Source organism: Haematobia irritans, chromosome 4 (assembly GCF_050003625.1).
Source record: "Haematobia irritans isolate KBUSLIRL chromosome 4, ASM5000362v1, whole genome shotgun sequence".
Taxonomy (NCBI): domain Eukaryota; kingdom Metazoa; phylum Arthropoda; class Insecta; order Diptera; family Muscidae; genus Haematobia; species Haematobia irritans.
Window position 1 is genome coordinate 164,265,981 of NC_134400.1, and position 13,057 is coordinate 164,279,037.

General features: G+C 36.2%; 1 protein-coding gene across 5 annotated transcripts in view; it reads left to right on the forward strand.

The window, feature by feature from the left end:
- Positions 1-13,057, forward strand: part of Snmp2 (Sensory neuron membrane protein 2) — a 691,945-nt gene that overhangs the window by 599,276 nt on the left and 79,612 nt on the right. For all 5 annotated transcript variants that reach the window (XM_075305636.1, XM_075305634.1, XM_075305632.1 and 2 more), the window contains 2 exons: positions 4,466-4,726; positions 4,789-5,221. In XM_075305636.1, the coding sequence (XP_075161751.1) occupies positions 4,466-4,726; positions 4,789-5,221 (694 nt within the window). The remainder of the gene's footprint in view (positions 1-4,465; positions 4,727-4,788; positions 5,222-13,057) is intronic.

The window sequence follows — 13,057 nt, forward strand, 5'->3', positions numbered from 1 at the left end:
ACCACCATGGTGGTCTACGGAGTTAGGTAATATGAGGAAATCGTGCAGGAAGATCTTTAACAAAGCAAAGTCCACCAGAGCTCCTGTGGATTGGGACGCTTACAAGAAGAATCTGAGAGGGTACAAGCGAGAACTGAGAAAGGCTCAGCATAACTCTTGGAATGATTACTGCAGCAGCATTGAGAATACGTCCGAGGCTTCCAGACTACGGAAGGTGCTAGCATCCACGAGCTCCGCCCCAGGTTTCATTAAAACATCGGAGGGCAATTGGACAACGTCCAGTGAGGAGACGCTGGAGGTACTATTGGACACACATTTTCCCGGAAATCAGACGGTTGAACCATGCACTGGCGGTGCCACAGTGGCTCAGCGGTCGTTTCCTATCGAGGAAATTGTATCAGAATCTAGAATAAAATGGGCGTTAAATAGCTTTGGATCATTCAAATCCCCCGGACCTGATGGAATTACTCCGGCGGAGTTAAAAGCGGTGGCTGACAGAATTATCCCCTGGTTGTCGATGTATCAACTTAGCATATATTCCACGAAAGTGGAGAGAATCAAAAGTCGTTTTCATACCTAAAGCGGGAAAAGCCTCTCACTCGAATGCGAAGGATTTCCGACCAATCAGCTTATCATCATTCCTACTTAAGACTCTGGAGAGGATGATAGATATTTATCTTAGAACTAGCGCCGATTCAAGTTTGCTTTCGAAACGACAACATGCATAGTCGAAGGGCAGGTCTACTGAGACCGCATTACATGAACTGGTCAGCTTTATTGAAAGCTCACTATCTGTCAAAGAATACACAATCGTGGCATTTCTAGACATCGAAGGGGCGTTCAATAACGTCCATCCGAGCTCGATATTAAATGGACTGACAACTCTGAATGTTGATCCAATTATACTTAGGCTGTTAGACGAACTTCTAAGGAAGAGACGCATTTCAGCCACACTAGGACAAGCAAACATACAAAGGTATGTGAACAGAGGCACTCCTCAAGGAGGAGTTCTATCACCTCTTCTTTGGAATGTTGCTATAAACGACCTTCTGGTTTCCCTAGAAAAAGAAAGGATACAAGTGGTGGCATACGCAGATGATATGACGCTTGCAGTCAGGGGAAAATTCCCATCAACAGTTAGAGATATTATACAGAGAGCCCTCCGGATGACTGAGAAATGGGCGAAAGATAATGGTCTTGGGGTAAATCCTGCAAAGACAGAACTAGTCATGTACTGCAAAGACCGCAAAACTCCCACTGTTAGACCCATTTCCTTAGGGGGTATTGAAATTCCCTTTAGGGAGTGTGCAAAATACCTCGACGTTATTTTGGACAGGAAGCTGAACTTTAAGCTTAATATTGAAGAAAGGGCGAGGAAAGCAACGGTAGCTTTATACTCGTGCAAAAAGGCAATAGGGAAAAAGTGGGGACTAAAACCCAAAATTGTACATTGGCTATACACGGCAGTGGTTAGACCTAGAATGCTATATGGTGTTGTAGTCTGGTGGCCGGCACTTCACCAGTCGACAAGTTTAGACAAAGTTCAGCGTATGGCGTGCTTGTGTATCTCAGGTGCATTCAGCAAGACAGGAACAAACTCCCTTAATGTCATACTGCATCTATTGCCTTTAGACATTTTGGCCAAACAGTCAGCTGCAACAACGGCTGTGCGGTTGCGCGAGCTATCGCTGTGGTCGGAAAAAAGTTACGGTCACAGTTGGGTCCTCAAAATAATGCCAGATGTGCCTAACGTAGTGGATTACACTTTGGCGAGTCCACTTTTCGACAAAAAGTTTGAGACTCTAATTCCCAACAGTAAGGCGTGGTGTACACGGACCCCGGGGAATAAAAGATATATAGATTTCTACACTGATGGCTCCAAATTGGATGGCCAAGTGGGTTTCGGAGTATATTCTAAAGATCTGGAACTTCGAATAGCGAAAAGATTACCTGATCACTTTAGTGCTTTTCAGGCTGAAATACTAGCAATAAGAGAAGTGGTGAATTGGCTGAGAAGTAATGCTCCAAGCAATATTGGCATTAATATATACTCAGACAGTCAACCTGCAATAAAATCCTTGGAATCTGTGTTCCTCAACTCGAAAACGGCCATCGACTGCCGCAAATCTCTCAATGAGATGGCTGAGCAGCACAATATTCATCTAATATGGGTGCCTGGCCATAGGAACATACCGGGGAACTGCGAAGCAGATGAGCTAGCAAGGCTAGGAACTACCTTACATATTCCAGGGGAACTAGAATCTGTTGGTATGTCCCTGGCTACCTGCAAGCTCATGCTGCGTGAGAAGGCTGTTATGATGGCAAATGTTCGATGGGAGAATTGCAAGGGCTGTAACGACACCAAGCAAATATGGCCCCATTTAAACTTAAACTGCACACTAGATATGCTAGTATTCTCGAGACGCCAGATATCACTCCTGATATCTGCTATAACGGGTCGCTGCCTGATAGGCGATTTTGCAAAAACTATTGGTGCGAAGTATAATGACTATTGTATGAGTTGTCATGATGCGGAGGAAAAGGAATCAATAAAACACCTCTTGTGTGAGTGTCCTGCATTTTGTGTAAGGCGTAAGCAAATTTTAGGGGCATATAGCTTCAGATTACTGGCGGACCTGGAAAACGTTAACTTAAGCAGTCTGCTAATGTTTTTGGAACAATCTGGTTGGTTCAACAGAAGAAAATAATCGAGAAGGTTCAACGGTTAAGAAGTGCCCATATGTAATAGGTACTTTTAGTTAATGTGGTATCACAATGGACTGAATAGTCTAGGTTAGGTTAGGTTAGGTGGCAGCCCGATGTATCAGGCTCACTTAGACTATTCAGTCCATTGTGATACCACATTGGTGAACTTCTCTCTTATCACTGAGTGCTGCCCGATTCCATGTTAAGCTCAATGACAAGGGACCTCCTTTTTATAGCCGAGTCCGAACGGCGTTCCACATTGCAGTGAAACCACTTAGAGAAGCTTGAAACCCTCACATATGTCACCAGCATTACTGAGGTGGGATAATCCGCCGCTGAAAAACTTTTTGGTGTTCGGTCGAAGCAGGAATCGAACCCACGACCTTGGGTATGCAAGGCGGGCATGCTAACCATTGCACCACGGTGAATAGTCTAAGTGAGCCTGAATCTAAATCGGGCTGCCACTTTAACCTAACCTAACCTAAGGTGCGATCCGAATTCATTGTTTTGGACGTGAATTAAAAAAATTTGTGATATTTTGCCAAATAAATAATTTTTATAATTCTTTTCATGATTTTTAATGCATTATAACGCTGATCTGCAACGTCTGGCATCAAATAATTTTAAAATTCGCAATTTTTCTAGAAGAGATTTAGCATTCTTTTTCGACAAAATTAAAAAAAAAAATTAGTATTTTATGAATTCTTAATTTGTTGTTAACTTATTTGAAACAAAAGAAGTTAAAATTACCCATTATAAATATGAAAAAAGCAAGTTATAAAAAATGTAAATAAAAAACTTCCTGTATGATTAAAATAGAGAACATTCTTGGGAGGACATTTTTGGAAGTGTTTTTAAAGTTTTGCCCTTAGAACAACTTCCATTTTTTTTTGCTGGGCTTCTATATCTACTAATATTTCAATATAAATTATCTACCATTAATAACTACTAATGCTTTTCAATTAATAATTATTTTTATTTTTACTAATTGATTTTTATGTTTTTGTACATATACATATATCTTTAGAACCCTTGAGATGGGTATGCAATATTTTTGAGATATTAATTGTTTCGGCTAAAGTAAGTTACTATTCATAGAATCTATATAAATAGCAAAGCTATAGCGAAATTGGTAAATTGATATTGGTGAACGTAAATTAGTTATCTAAATAGCATGTGTAGATAGTTAGTTTTAATCCACTCCTATTAAGACAAAATTCTAAAAATAAATTATGCTTTTAAACTAACCACATATAAAAGAAACGAAAGGAATTCAAAGAAGTCACTGAGAAGTAAATGAGACAATTTTTAGAAATTCACAATTGCAACACCGGCAGAGATTGTAAAAAATACTTTCTTTATCAACGAAATTTTGATAAGTAGTCATTAAGTAGTTTCTTTAAGAGAATAACCCCAAATTTATAATCACCAAAACTAATTTTTTACGAATCCTTTTTAAGAAAAAAAATTTTAAATTTTAACTTCAAACTAAACATTTTAAATCGTGGTGATTATAGGCTCTCTTTATCAGACAAACGGACGGAATCTCCAAACATATGGACTCTTTGAATTCCTTATTATTTATAAATATATTTATGCCCATATTCAAAAATTATAATAGAACTAATTAATATGGTAAAAAGTAAACTTCAAGTATGCTCTAACTATTGTGAATATGGGGATAATTTCTTAATCAATCAACAATTAATTGTCTATATGATTTTTTTTATTTCTTTCCCATGCATCCCCCCCCAAACAGTCAGTATTACAAATTGGAGAGAATGATCCTGGTCTGGCCATATTATTGGTTCATCTCAATGCCAATATGAAGGCTATCTTCAACGATCCTAAATCAATGTTTGTACGCACAAGCGTAAAAGAATATCTTTTCGATGGAGTACGATTCTGTATAAATCCTCAAGGTTTAGCCAAAGCCATTTGCAATCAAATCAAGGATGGTGGCTCAAAAACCATACGAGAGTTAAAAGATGGCAGTTTAGCTTTCTCGTTTTTCAATCATGTAAGTAGGATTTTTTTAAGTGTGATTTTTTTTTAAATTTTTTTTCATTCTTTCTTTTCTAGAAAAATGGTACAGGCCGTGAGGTCTATGAAGTCCATACTGGCAAAGATGATGCCATGCGTGTTTTGGAAATTCAAAAATTGGATGATAACAATCATTTGCAAGTTTGGCTTAATGCCTCCGATTCCAATGAATATTCAATGTGCAATTTGATAAATGGCACAGATGCCTCTTCGTATCCACCTTTCCGTCAAAAAGGTGATTCCATGTACATTTTCAGTGCGGATATATGTCGTTCCGTTCAATTATTCTATCAAAAGGAAATCAAATACAAGGGTATACCCGGTTATCGTTATTCCATCGGTGAGAATTTCGTCAATGACATTGGACCGGAGCATGACAACGATTGTTTTTGTGTTGATAAATTGACGAATGTAATTAAACGGAAAAATGGTTGTCTCTATACGGGAGCCATGGACTTGACAAATTGCTTGGGTAAGTCTATTGATAATTAAGAGGAATGATTTTTTTTTTGGAATGATTGGAATTTGAAATTTAAAATTTTTGCAAATTTTATTAATGGTGATTTCCTTTTTAATTGCTATTATAATCAAACAGTGGGCTTTTATATGAAAATTAATATGATTTAGGTCATGAAAAGTGTTGCCAGTATTTTTCTGGTGCTTCTCCCCCAAATCAGGACTTTTTCGTCCCCAAAAATCCCCTATAATTTTTTTACAACTTTATTATAAAAAAAAAGCAAATCAGAAAAATTAACAAAACATTTTTGTCCTACAATAAGATCATGATTAGGAAACGCAACACCAGGAGACCGGTGATCGTCTTCTACATGCTCGGGAAATGAAAATGGAAGTTCGGTCACCATGTATTTATGAACGAAAATTTCCTTCGAAATATCAATCAAGTAATAAAATTGGGTGAAACTTCTTTATCATTATATATATTTGTCGGATATATTGTCGAAATCAATGATGAACACTGATGAGGGGACAACATATCACAATTGTCGAAAAATGTCTTAGCCAAGCTGAGTAAGATTATAAATCAGCGCTTGTGCCCCCAAAATAAAACTCTATGTCTATTTTTAGATCAAATGCTGCATTTCCACCCTATTGAAAATTCCTCAAATGAGATCTGCATCTTAGTTTTAATTTTATTGACCCTAGATTTATACCAACATTTTTAAAGTAAAGACAAAATATTTGGAACCGGGCATGCTTTTTTTTTAGTGCACCAAGTGAAATAGGTGCAAACCACCACGCCACCACCTGAAATTGGAAGTACACAAAGTGCTGTGCTTTTGCTGCACGCAAAAAAAATAATTCTTTCCTCCCAAACGAAATTTTAGACAAAGAAAGTTCGTTTCGCATTTGCTTTTCGTTGAAAGGAAGTGTATTTGGAAGAAAAGTATATACTTTTTGTGATAAACGTTTATTCTTTTCCAGGATGTAAAAACAATTCCATAAAGACTAACTCAAAAAAAATTTTTCTGGCTAATTGCATTTTCCCTCACATTTTTCTCACTTCCACGAAGTTTTTTAGTTCTTAGCACCTTTTTCTGTAATACAAACAATGTAGAAGAAATTATACGATTTTATAAATTTTTAAATTTTTTTTTACCTTTCGCCTGGACGGAGAATCGAACCGCGGACCATCCAATTTGTAAGCCAACACACTATCCACTGAGCCATGTAGCCGTTGTTGTCATCAATAGACAATTACCCATATCAGTTATATTTATATAGCATAGCTTGCGGCGCCCACGAGCCGATTACATAAAGTTTATTTAACAGAAAAATACATTTAGTTGGGCACCTTAGAGCAGTGGTTGCTACGTCCGACTTGCATGCCAAGGGTCGTGGGTTCGATCCCTGCTTCGACCAAAGTTTTTTTTTTACATATATTCCAACTACGGTCGGAAGATTCCGAAAAAATGTTCAACATTACGTTCTACTATATAAAATTTTTACTATGAACTGTAAAATGTCTTATTAAAGACCTAAATTTAGAAAAGAACAGTGTTTGATATAAACGAAATGGACTGTGTTGTTGGTTCAAAAATAACTTTTTTTATTGAAAAAATAAAAATTTTGTAACAAACGAATTTTTTTGGTGATAAAAATGTATACTTTTCGAAGCAATTCAAAAAACTCTAACAAAAGAAAAACGTTTTCGGTACACGTTTTCCAAACGTTTTTTTTTCTTTGCGTGTGTGAAATAGATCCAAACGATCTAGCTTTCACCTCGTTTCATTCATTTGATGTTTCTTATACCCGCTGCCATAGAATGGTGATGGGGGAAATAAGATTGGCATTTAAATGTTATCTCAAAGATATTCTTCATTTTAACTGCACAGGAAGTTCTTCTAATTCATATTTTTAATGGGTAATTATACCCTTCACCACTACTGTGGTACAGGGTATAATAAGTTTGTGCATTTGTATGTAACGCCAAGAAATAGTGGTCATGGACCCATCTTTTAGTATACCGATCGGCTTAGAATTAAATTCTGAGTCGATTTAGCGATGTCCGTCTGTCTGTCTGTCTGTCTGTCTGTCCGTCCGTCTGTATATGTAATTTTGTGCACAAAGTACAGCTCGCAATTTAAGCCCGATCGTCCCCAAATTTGGCAGAGGGCCGTTTCTTGGGACAGAGACAATCGCTATTGGTTTTGGAAAACATCGGTTCAGATTTAGATATAGCTGCCATATATATTTATCCCCGATGTGGTCACACTAATGGAAAAAGTTTCGTTATATTAACGAAATGTGTCGTTAAAAGTCAGCCAATGAAACAAATTCGTTAATACAACGAATTTTTTCGTTAACATAACGAATTTTCTGACAATCAACGTAACGTTTCGTAGTATTGACGAATATTTTCATTGTATTAATGAAAATGTTTCGTTATATCAATGAAAATTTTTCGTTGGTTGACTTTTAATGAAATTTTCTTTGTGTGCATAGTTAGCGTGTTTACAAACCGATTTGCTTGAAATACCGTACATCCAAATATTTTATGAATCTCGAAAATCTTGCAAAATATCAGCCAAATCGGTTCAGATTTAGATATAGCTCCCATATATATCTTTCGCCCGATATGGACTTATATGGCCCCAGAAGCCAGATTTTTGGCCGAATTCGGTTGAAATTTTGCACTAGAAGTACAATTAGTAATATAGTGAAGTGTGCAAAATTTGATTGAAATCGTTTGATATTTAGATATAGCTCCCATATATATCTTTCGCCCGATATGAACTAATATGGTCCTAAACGCCAGAGTTTTGCCCCAATTTGGTTGAAATTTTGCACAGGGAGTAGATTTAGCATTGTAGCTATGCCACTGCTTAGTCGAAAAGTTGTCAAAATGACTCTAATTTTCCTAAACTTCTAATACATATATATCGAGCGATAAATCACAAATAAACTTTTGCGAAGTTTCCTTAAAATTGATTCAGATTTAAATGTTTCCCATATTTTTTTACTAACATTGTGTTCCACCCTAGCGACTTAAATTTTGAGTCTATAGATTTTGTATAAGTCTATCAAATTCTGTCCAGATCGGTGGCTCCCACCGTTGTGCAACCCACGACCTTGTGTATGCCCGCCTTGCATACACAAGTTCGTGGGTTCGATTTCTGCTTCGACCGAACACCAACAAGTTTTTCAGCGGTGGATTATCCGACCTCAGTAATGCTGGTGACATTTCTGAGGGTTTCAAAGTTTCTCTAAGTGGTTTCACTGCAATGTGGAACGCCGTTTGGACTCGGCTATAAAAAGGAGGTCCCTTGTCATTGAGCTTAACATTTGACGGATATGATATCGAAAATTTAGATCTACAAAGTGATGCAGGGTATAATATAGTCGGCCCCGCCCGACTTTAGACTTTCCTTACTTGTTTTTGTTTCAAATAGGTTTAAAAACAGAGTAAGAACTAATAAAATGGTACAAATTATTAAAATTTTGACGAAAAAAATGCCAAATCCATTCTAGAACAAGTAAGGAAAGTCTAAAGTCGGGCGGGGCCGACTATATTATACCCTGCACCACTTTGTAGATCTAAATTTTCGATACCATAGCACATCCGTCAAATGTGTCGGGGGCTATATATAGAGGTTTGTCCCAAATACATACATTTAAATATCACTCGATCTGGACAGAATTTGATAGACTTCTACAAAATCTATAGACTCAAAATTTAAGTCGGCTAATGTACTAGGGTGGAACACAATGTTAGTAAAAAATATGGGAGACATTTAAAACTGAAGCAATTTTAAGGAAACTTCGCAAAAGTTTATTTATGATTTATCGCTCGATATATATGTATTGGAAGCTTAGTAAAATTACAGCCATTTTTACAACTTTTCGACTAAGCAGTGGCGATTTTACAAGGAAACTGTTGGTATTTTGACCATTTTTGTCGAAATCAGAAAAACATATATATGGGAGCTATATCTAAATCTGAACCGATTTCAATAAAAATTTGGCACACTTGACTAGAGTACTAGTTGTTCTTCTTATGCAAAATTTTAAGCAAATTAGGGTAAAACTCTGGCTTCTGGGGCCATATAAGTCCATATCGGGCGAAATATATATGGGAGCTACATCTAAATCTGAACCGATTTCTTCCAAAATCAATAGGGTTCTATTCTGAGCCAAAACACATACTTGTGCCAAATTTGAAGTCGATTGGACTAAAACTAAAACAAAAATGTGTTCACGGACAGACGGACATGGCTATATCGACTCAGGAGCCCACCCTGAGCATTTTTGCCAAAGACACCATGTGTCTATCTCGTCTCCTTCTGGGTGTTGCAAACATATGCACTAACTTATAATACCCTGTTCCACAGTGTGGCGCAGGGTATAAAAATTGCGAACTTTTGAAAATATTTGAGGTCAAACGTCTCAGACAAGCGCTAGAATGCATCAAAAATCATAAAAAATTATGAAAATTATTTACTTGGCAAAATATTACAACAATTTTTAATTCACATCCAAAACACTGAATTCGAATCACAATTTAATAAGTGATGCAAATTCAGTGCGACGGCTGTTGAAATCGTGGATATCCATCCTACGACAAGCCCATGTTAAATTCATCGCTTCTCCGCCAATTTTGCACCACTTCCGGATCCAAAAAGAACATTTGCACTACTTTTTTTGACGACGCTTTGTTTGCTGGGTTATTTACCATTTGCCTGAAGTTGGAAGTCCACAAAGTTCTATGCTGCTGGTTTATATCAGTCCATATTTTGGTATAGATCCTATTTTGACCGATTTTATAATTTGACTTGGGCTTCTAAATTCCCGGATTTTTATCCGATTTGCCTGAAATTGGAAATTTACTTCAGAGCAACAAATAGGTGTGCGAATATGGTTTATGTTTTGCTTCATGTTTTGGTACAGCCGCATATGGACCAATCTAAAATTTGTATCAAATTGAATTTGGTTTATATCGATCCATGTTTTGGTAAAAGCCCCCATATTGGCCGGAAGTTCAAAATCTGGACTCAAAAAAAGTGAACTCACTATTTCACTAAAGCCAATTTAACTATATTTTAGTTCATGAAATTATTATATTTGGAGAAAGTTTCATTTACTCTAATATTTTTTTGCGAACGTTAGTTAAATGAACTAAAAGACGGGAAAAAATTATACACAAATTAAGCATAGAGATTTACTAAATTCGTATTTCTCATAAAATAGTTCATTATTAAATTTGTAAATTTTACTACAAAAGCGTCCATCATGAACTTCGTATGTCACTAAAGACATTCTTGCAATTTTGAACTCCAATTTTTTTCCTTCAAACTACAAAATTTTCTTTAAATGAAATGTGTCTAATACATTTTCTTGAATTTGTTGAAAAATATTTACTTATTTTTGTGATATCGGTGTGATGCCAGCGCTTGTAATACTGTTTAGTTAAAAATTTCTAAAACTATTCAAAATTTTCTAAAATTAATCAAAAGATTTCTTCCTGTTGGGTTCACTGTTTTTTCAGTGTGGAGCTATTTTAGGTTCACAAATAAGTGTGCCGATTATGAGGAGTTTCGGTCCATATTTTCAAATGGCCCCCATATAGACCGACGCCCTGTTTTGAGTTCTTGGAAAATTTTTATCCAACTGTCATGAAATTGAAAATCTAAAGGGATTTTAGATCAATCAAATGTCAAATTTTTTTAGGTCAATCAAATGTCAAAATTTTTTTATAAGAGTCTGTTATAGCCCGAACTCCCCATCTAACTTCATGAGGGGTCAAAAGTCGAATTGATGTTCGAAAAAATTTCCCGATTTTACTTCTCGTGTCCATTCTTTGAATGACATACCTTTTAACCTCTCATGAGGTATAACAAAAAACCTATCACACCAAATAAAAGTATTTCAAGTAGATCTCATCAATGATAGACTATGGAAATATCAATTAAGGTGTCAAAATTCAAATCAAATTCTATGTCACGCACATTTGATTAACCAACGCACTTTCTATTCAGGCAGATTACCTCTATTCATATTCATTCACTTTATCTTAATGAGCAAGCTAATCAATATTTGAGTAGTGTCAGATAAGTCAGAATAATTCCTTCGAATGTCAATTTAATTTCGTAATAAATAATAGCTAAAGAGGGATGGGTATTCGTGTGTTCGTATGTTCGTATGTCTCTGAAGAACATCTCCTTTTCCTAAAATTCCTCACTTCCCCACTTGGCTCCAGTGAGCTGAAACGTTTAAAAATTTAATTGATTTTTAATTTCAAATTGAAATATTAACAGACATTAAGGTGATACAATGATTAACTATTAACTCATCACCATAGTACAAAACACTTTTTTGTACATTTGTTTTTTGTATCTCCAACATATAACTGCATGCCCAGATGAAAAACAATTAATAATCTCATGTACGAATTTGTTTGTTTTTTTTTTTGTCTTGATGTGATCGTTGATGATTCTTAAGCCACTCAATTAACAACATACTATTTACTGATGCTCTAACGACCCGTCTTTTAATGCCAACCATCAACTAACGAGTGAACGGTCTTATGGTAAATTACAAATTGCCAATATAATCGGTTAATAAGATATTTGCCGTTTTTATTGATATGCGTATATAGGGGCATATTCTATAAAATATTGACAATTAATTTGAGATGTTTTTGTTTTGTCTACGAGTACGTCTTCTTCGATGTACCCCCTGTCGACCCGGTAGTTATTGGGTCTCGGGTTTTCTGGTACAATTAAAATGTTATTTTAATTGTCAATGCCAGGTTTAATGGCTTCTGTTTGATTGTCGCCAAGTTCAATTCAAGGACCGGTTTCCTTACCCAAGTAAATATCATAAAATAAAATAGTAAAAAAAATAGTATAAATTCTTTAATTGACTAAAATCTCTCAGTGAATATCTTGACTATTTTTATATGTTCCTAAATCGTATGGTGTCACAATGGATTAGGTTATCAATAGCCTAACCTAAACTAACTATAACCTAACAAGTGTGTTGTTTTAGTTTTTCAAGGTAAGAAATTCTTTGCCCCTAAAATGCTACATTTTTATACCCTCCACCATAGGATGGGGGTATATTAACTTTGTCATTCCGTTTGTAACACATCGAAATATTGCTCTAAGAGCCCATAAAGTATATATTCTGGGTCGTGGTGAAATTCTGAGTCGATCTAAGCATGTCCGTCCGTCCGTCCGTCTGTTGAAATCACGCTAACTTCCGAACGAAACAAGCTATCGACTTGAAAGTTGGCACAAGTAGTTGTTATTCATGTAGGTCGGATGGTATTGAAAATGGGCCATATCGATCCACTTTTACGTATAGCCCCCATATAAAGGGACCCTCAGATTTGGTTTGTGGAGCCTCAAACAGAAGCAAATTTCATCCGATCCGGCTGAAATTTGGTACATGGTGTTGGTATATGGTCTCTAACAACCATGCAAAAATTGGTCCACATCGGTCCATAATTATATATAGCCCCCATATAAACCGATCCCCAGATTTGGCTTGCGGAGCCTCAAAGAGAAGCACATTTCATCCCCTCCATCTGAAATTTGGTACATGATGTTGGTATATGGTCTCTTACAACCATGCAAAAATTTGTCCACATCGGTTCATAATTATATATACACCCCATATAAACCGATCCCCAGATTTGGCTTGCGAAGTCTCCAAGAGAAGCAAATTTCATCCAATCCGGTTGTAATTTGGAACATGGTGTTAGTATATGATCTTTAACAACCGTGCCAGAATTGGTCCATATCGGTGCATAATTATATATAGCCCACATATAAAACGTTCTCCAGAT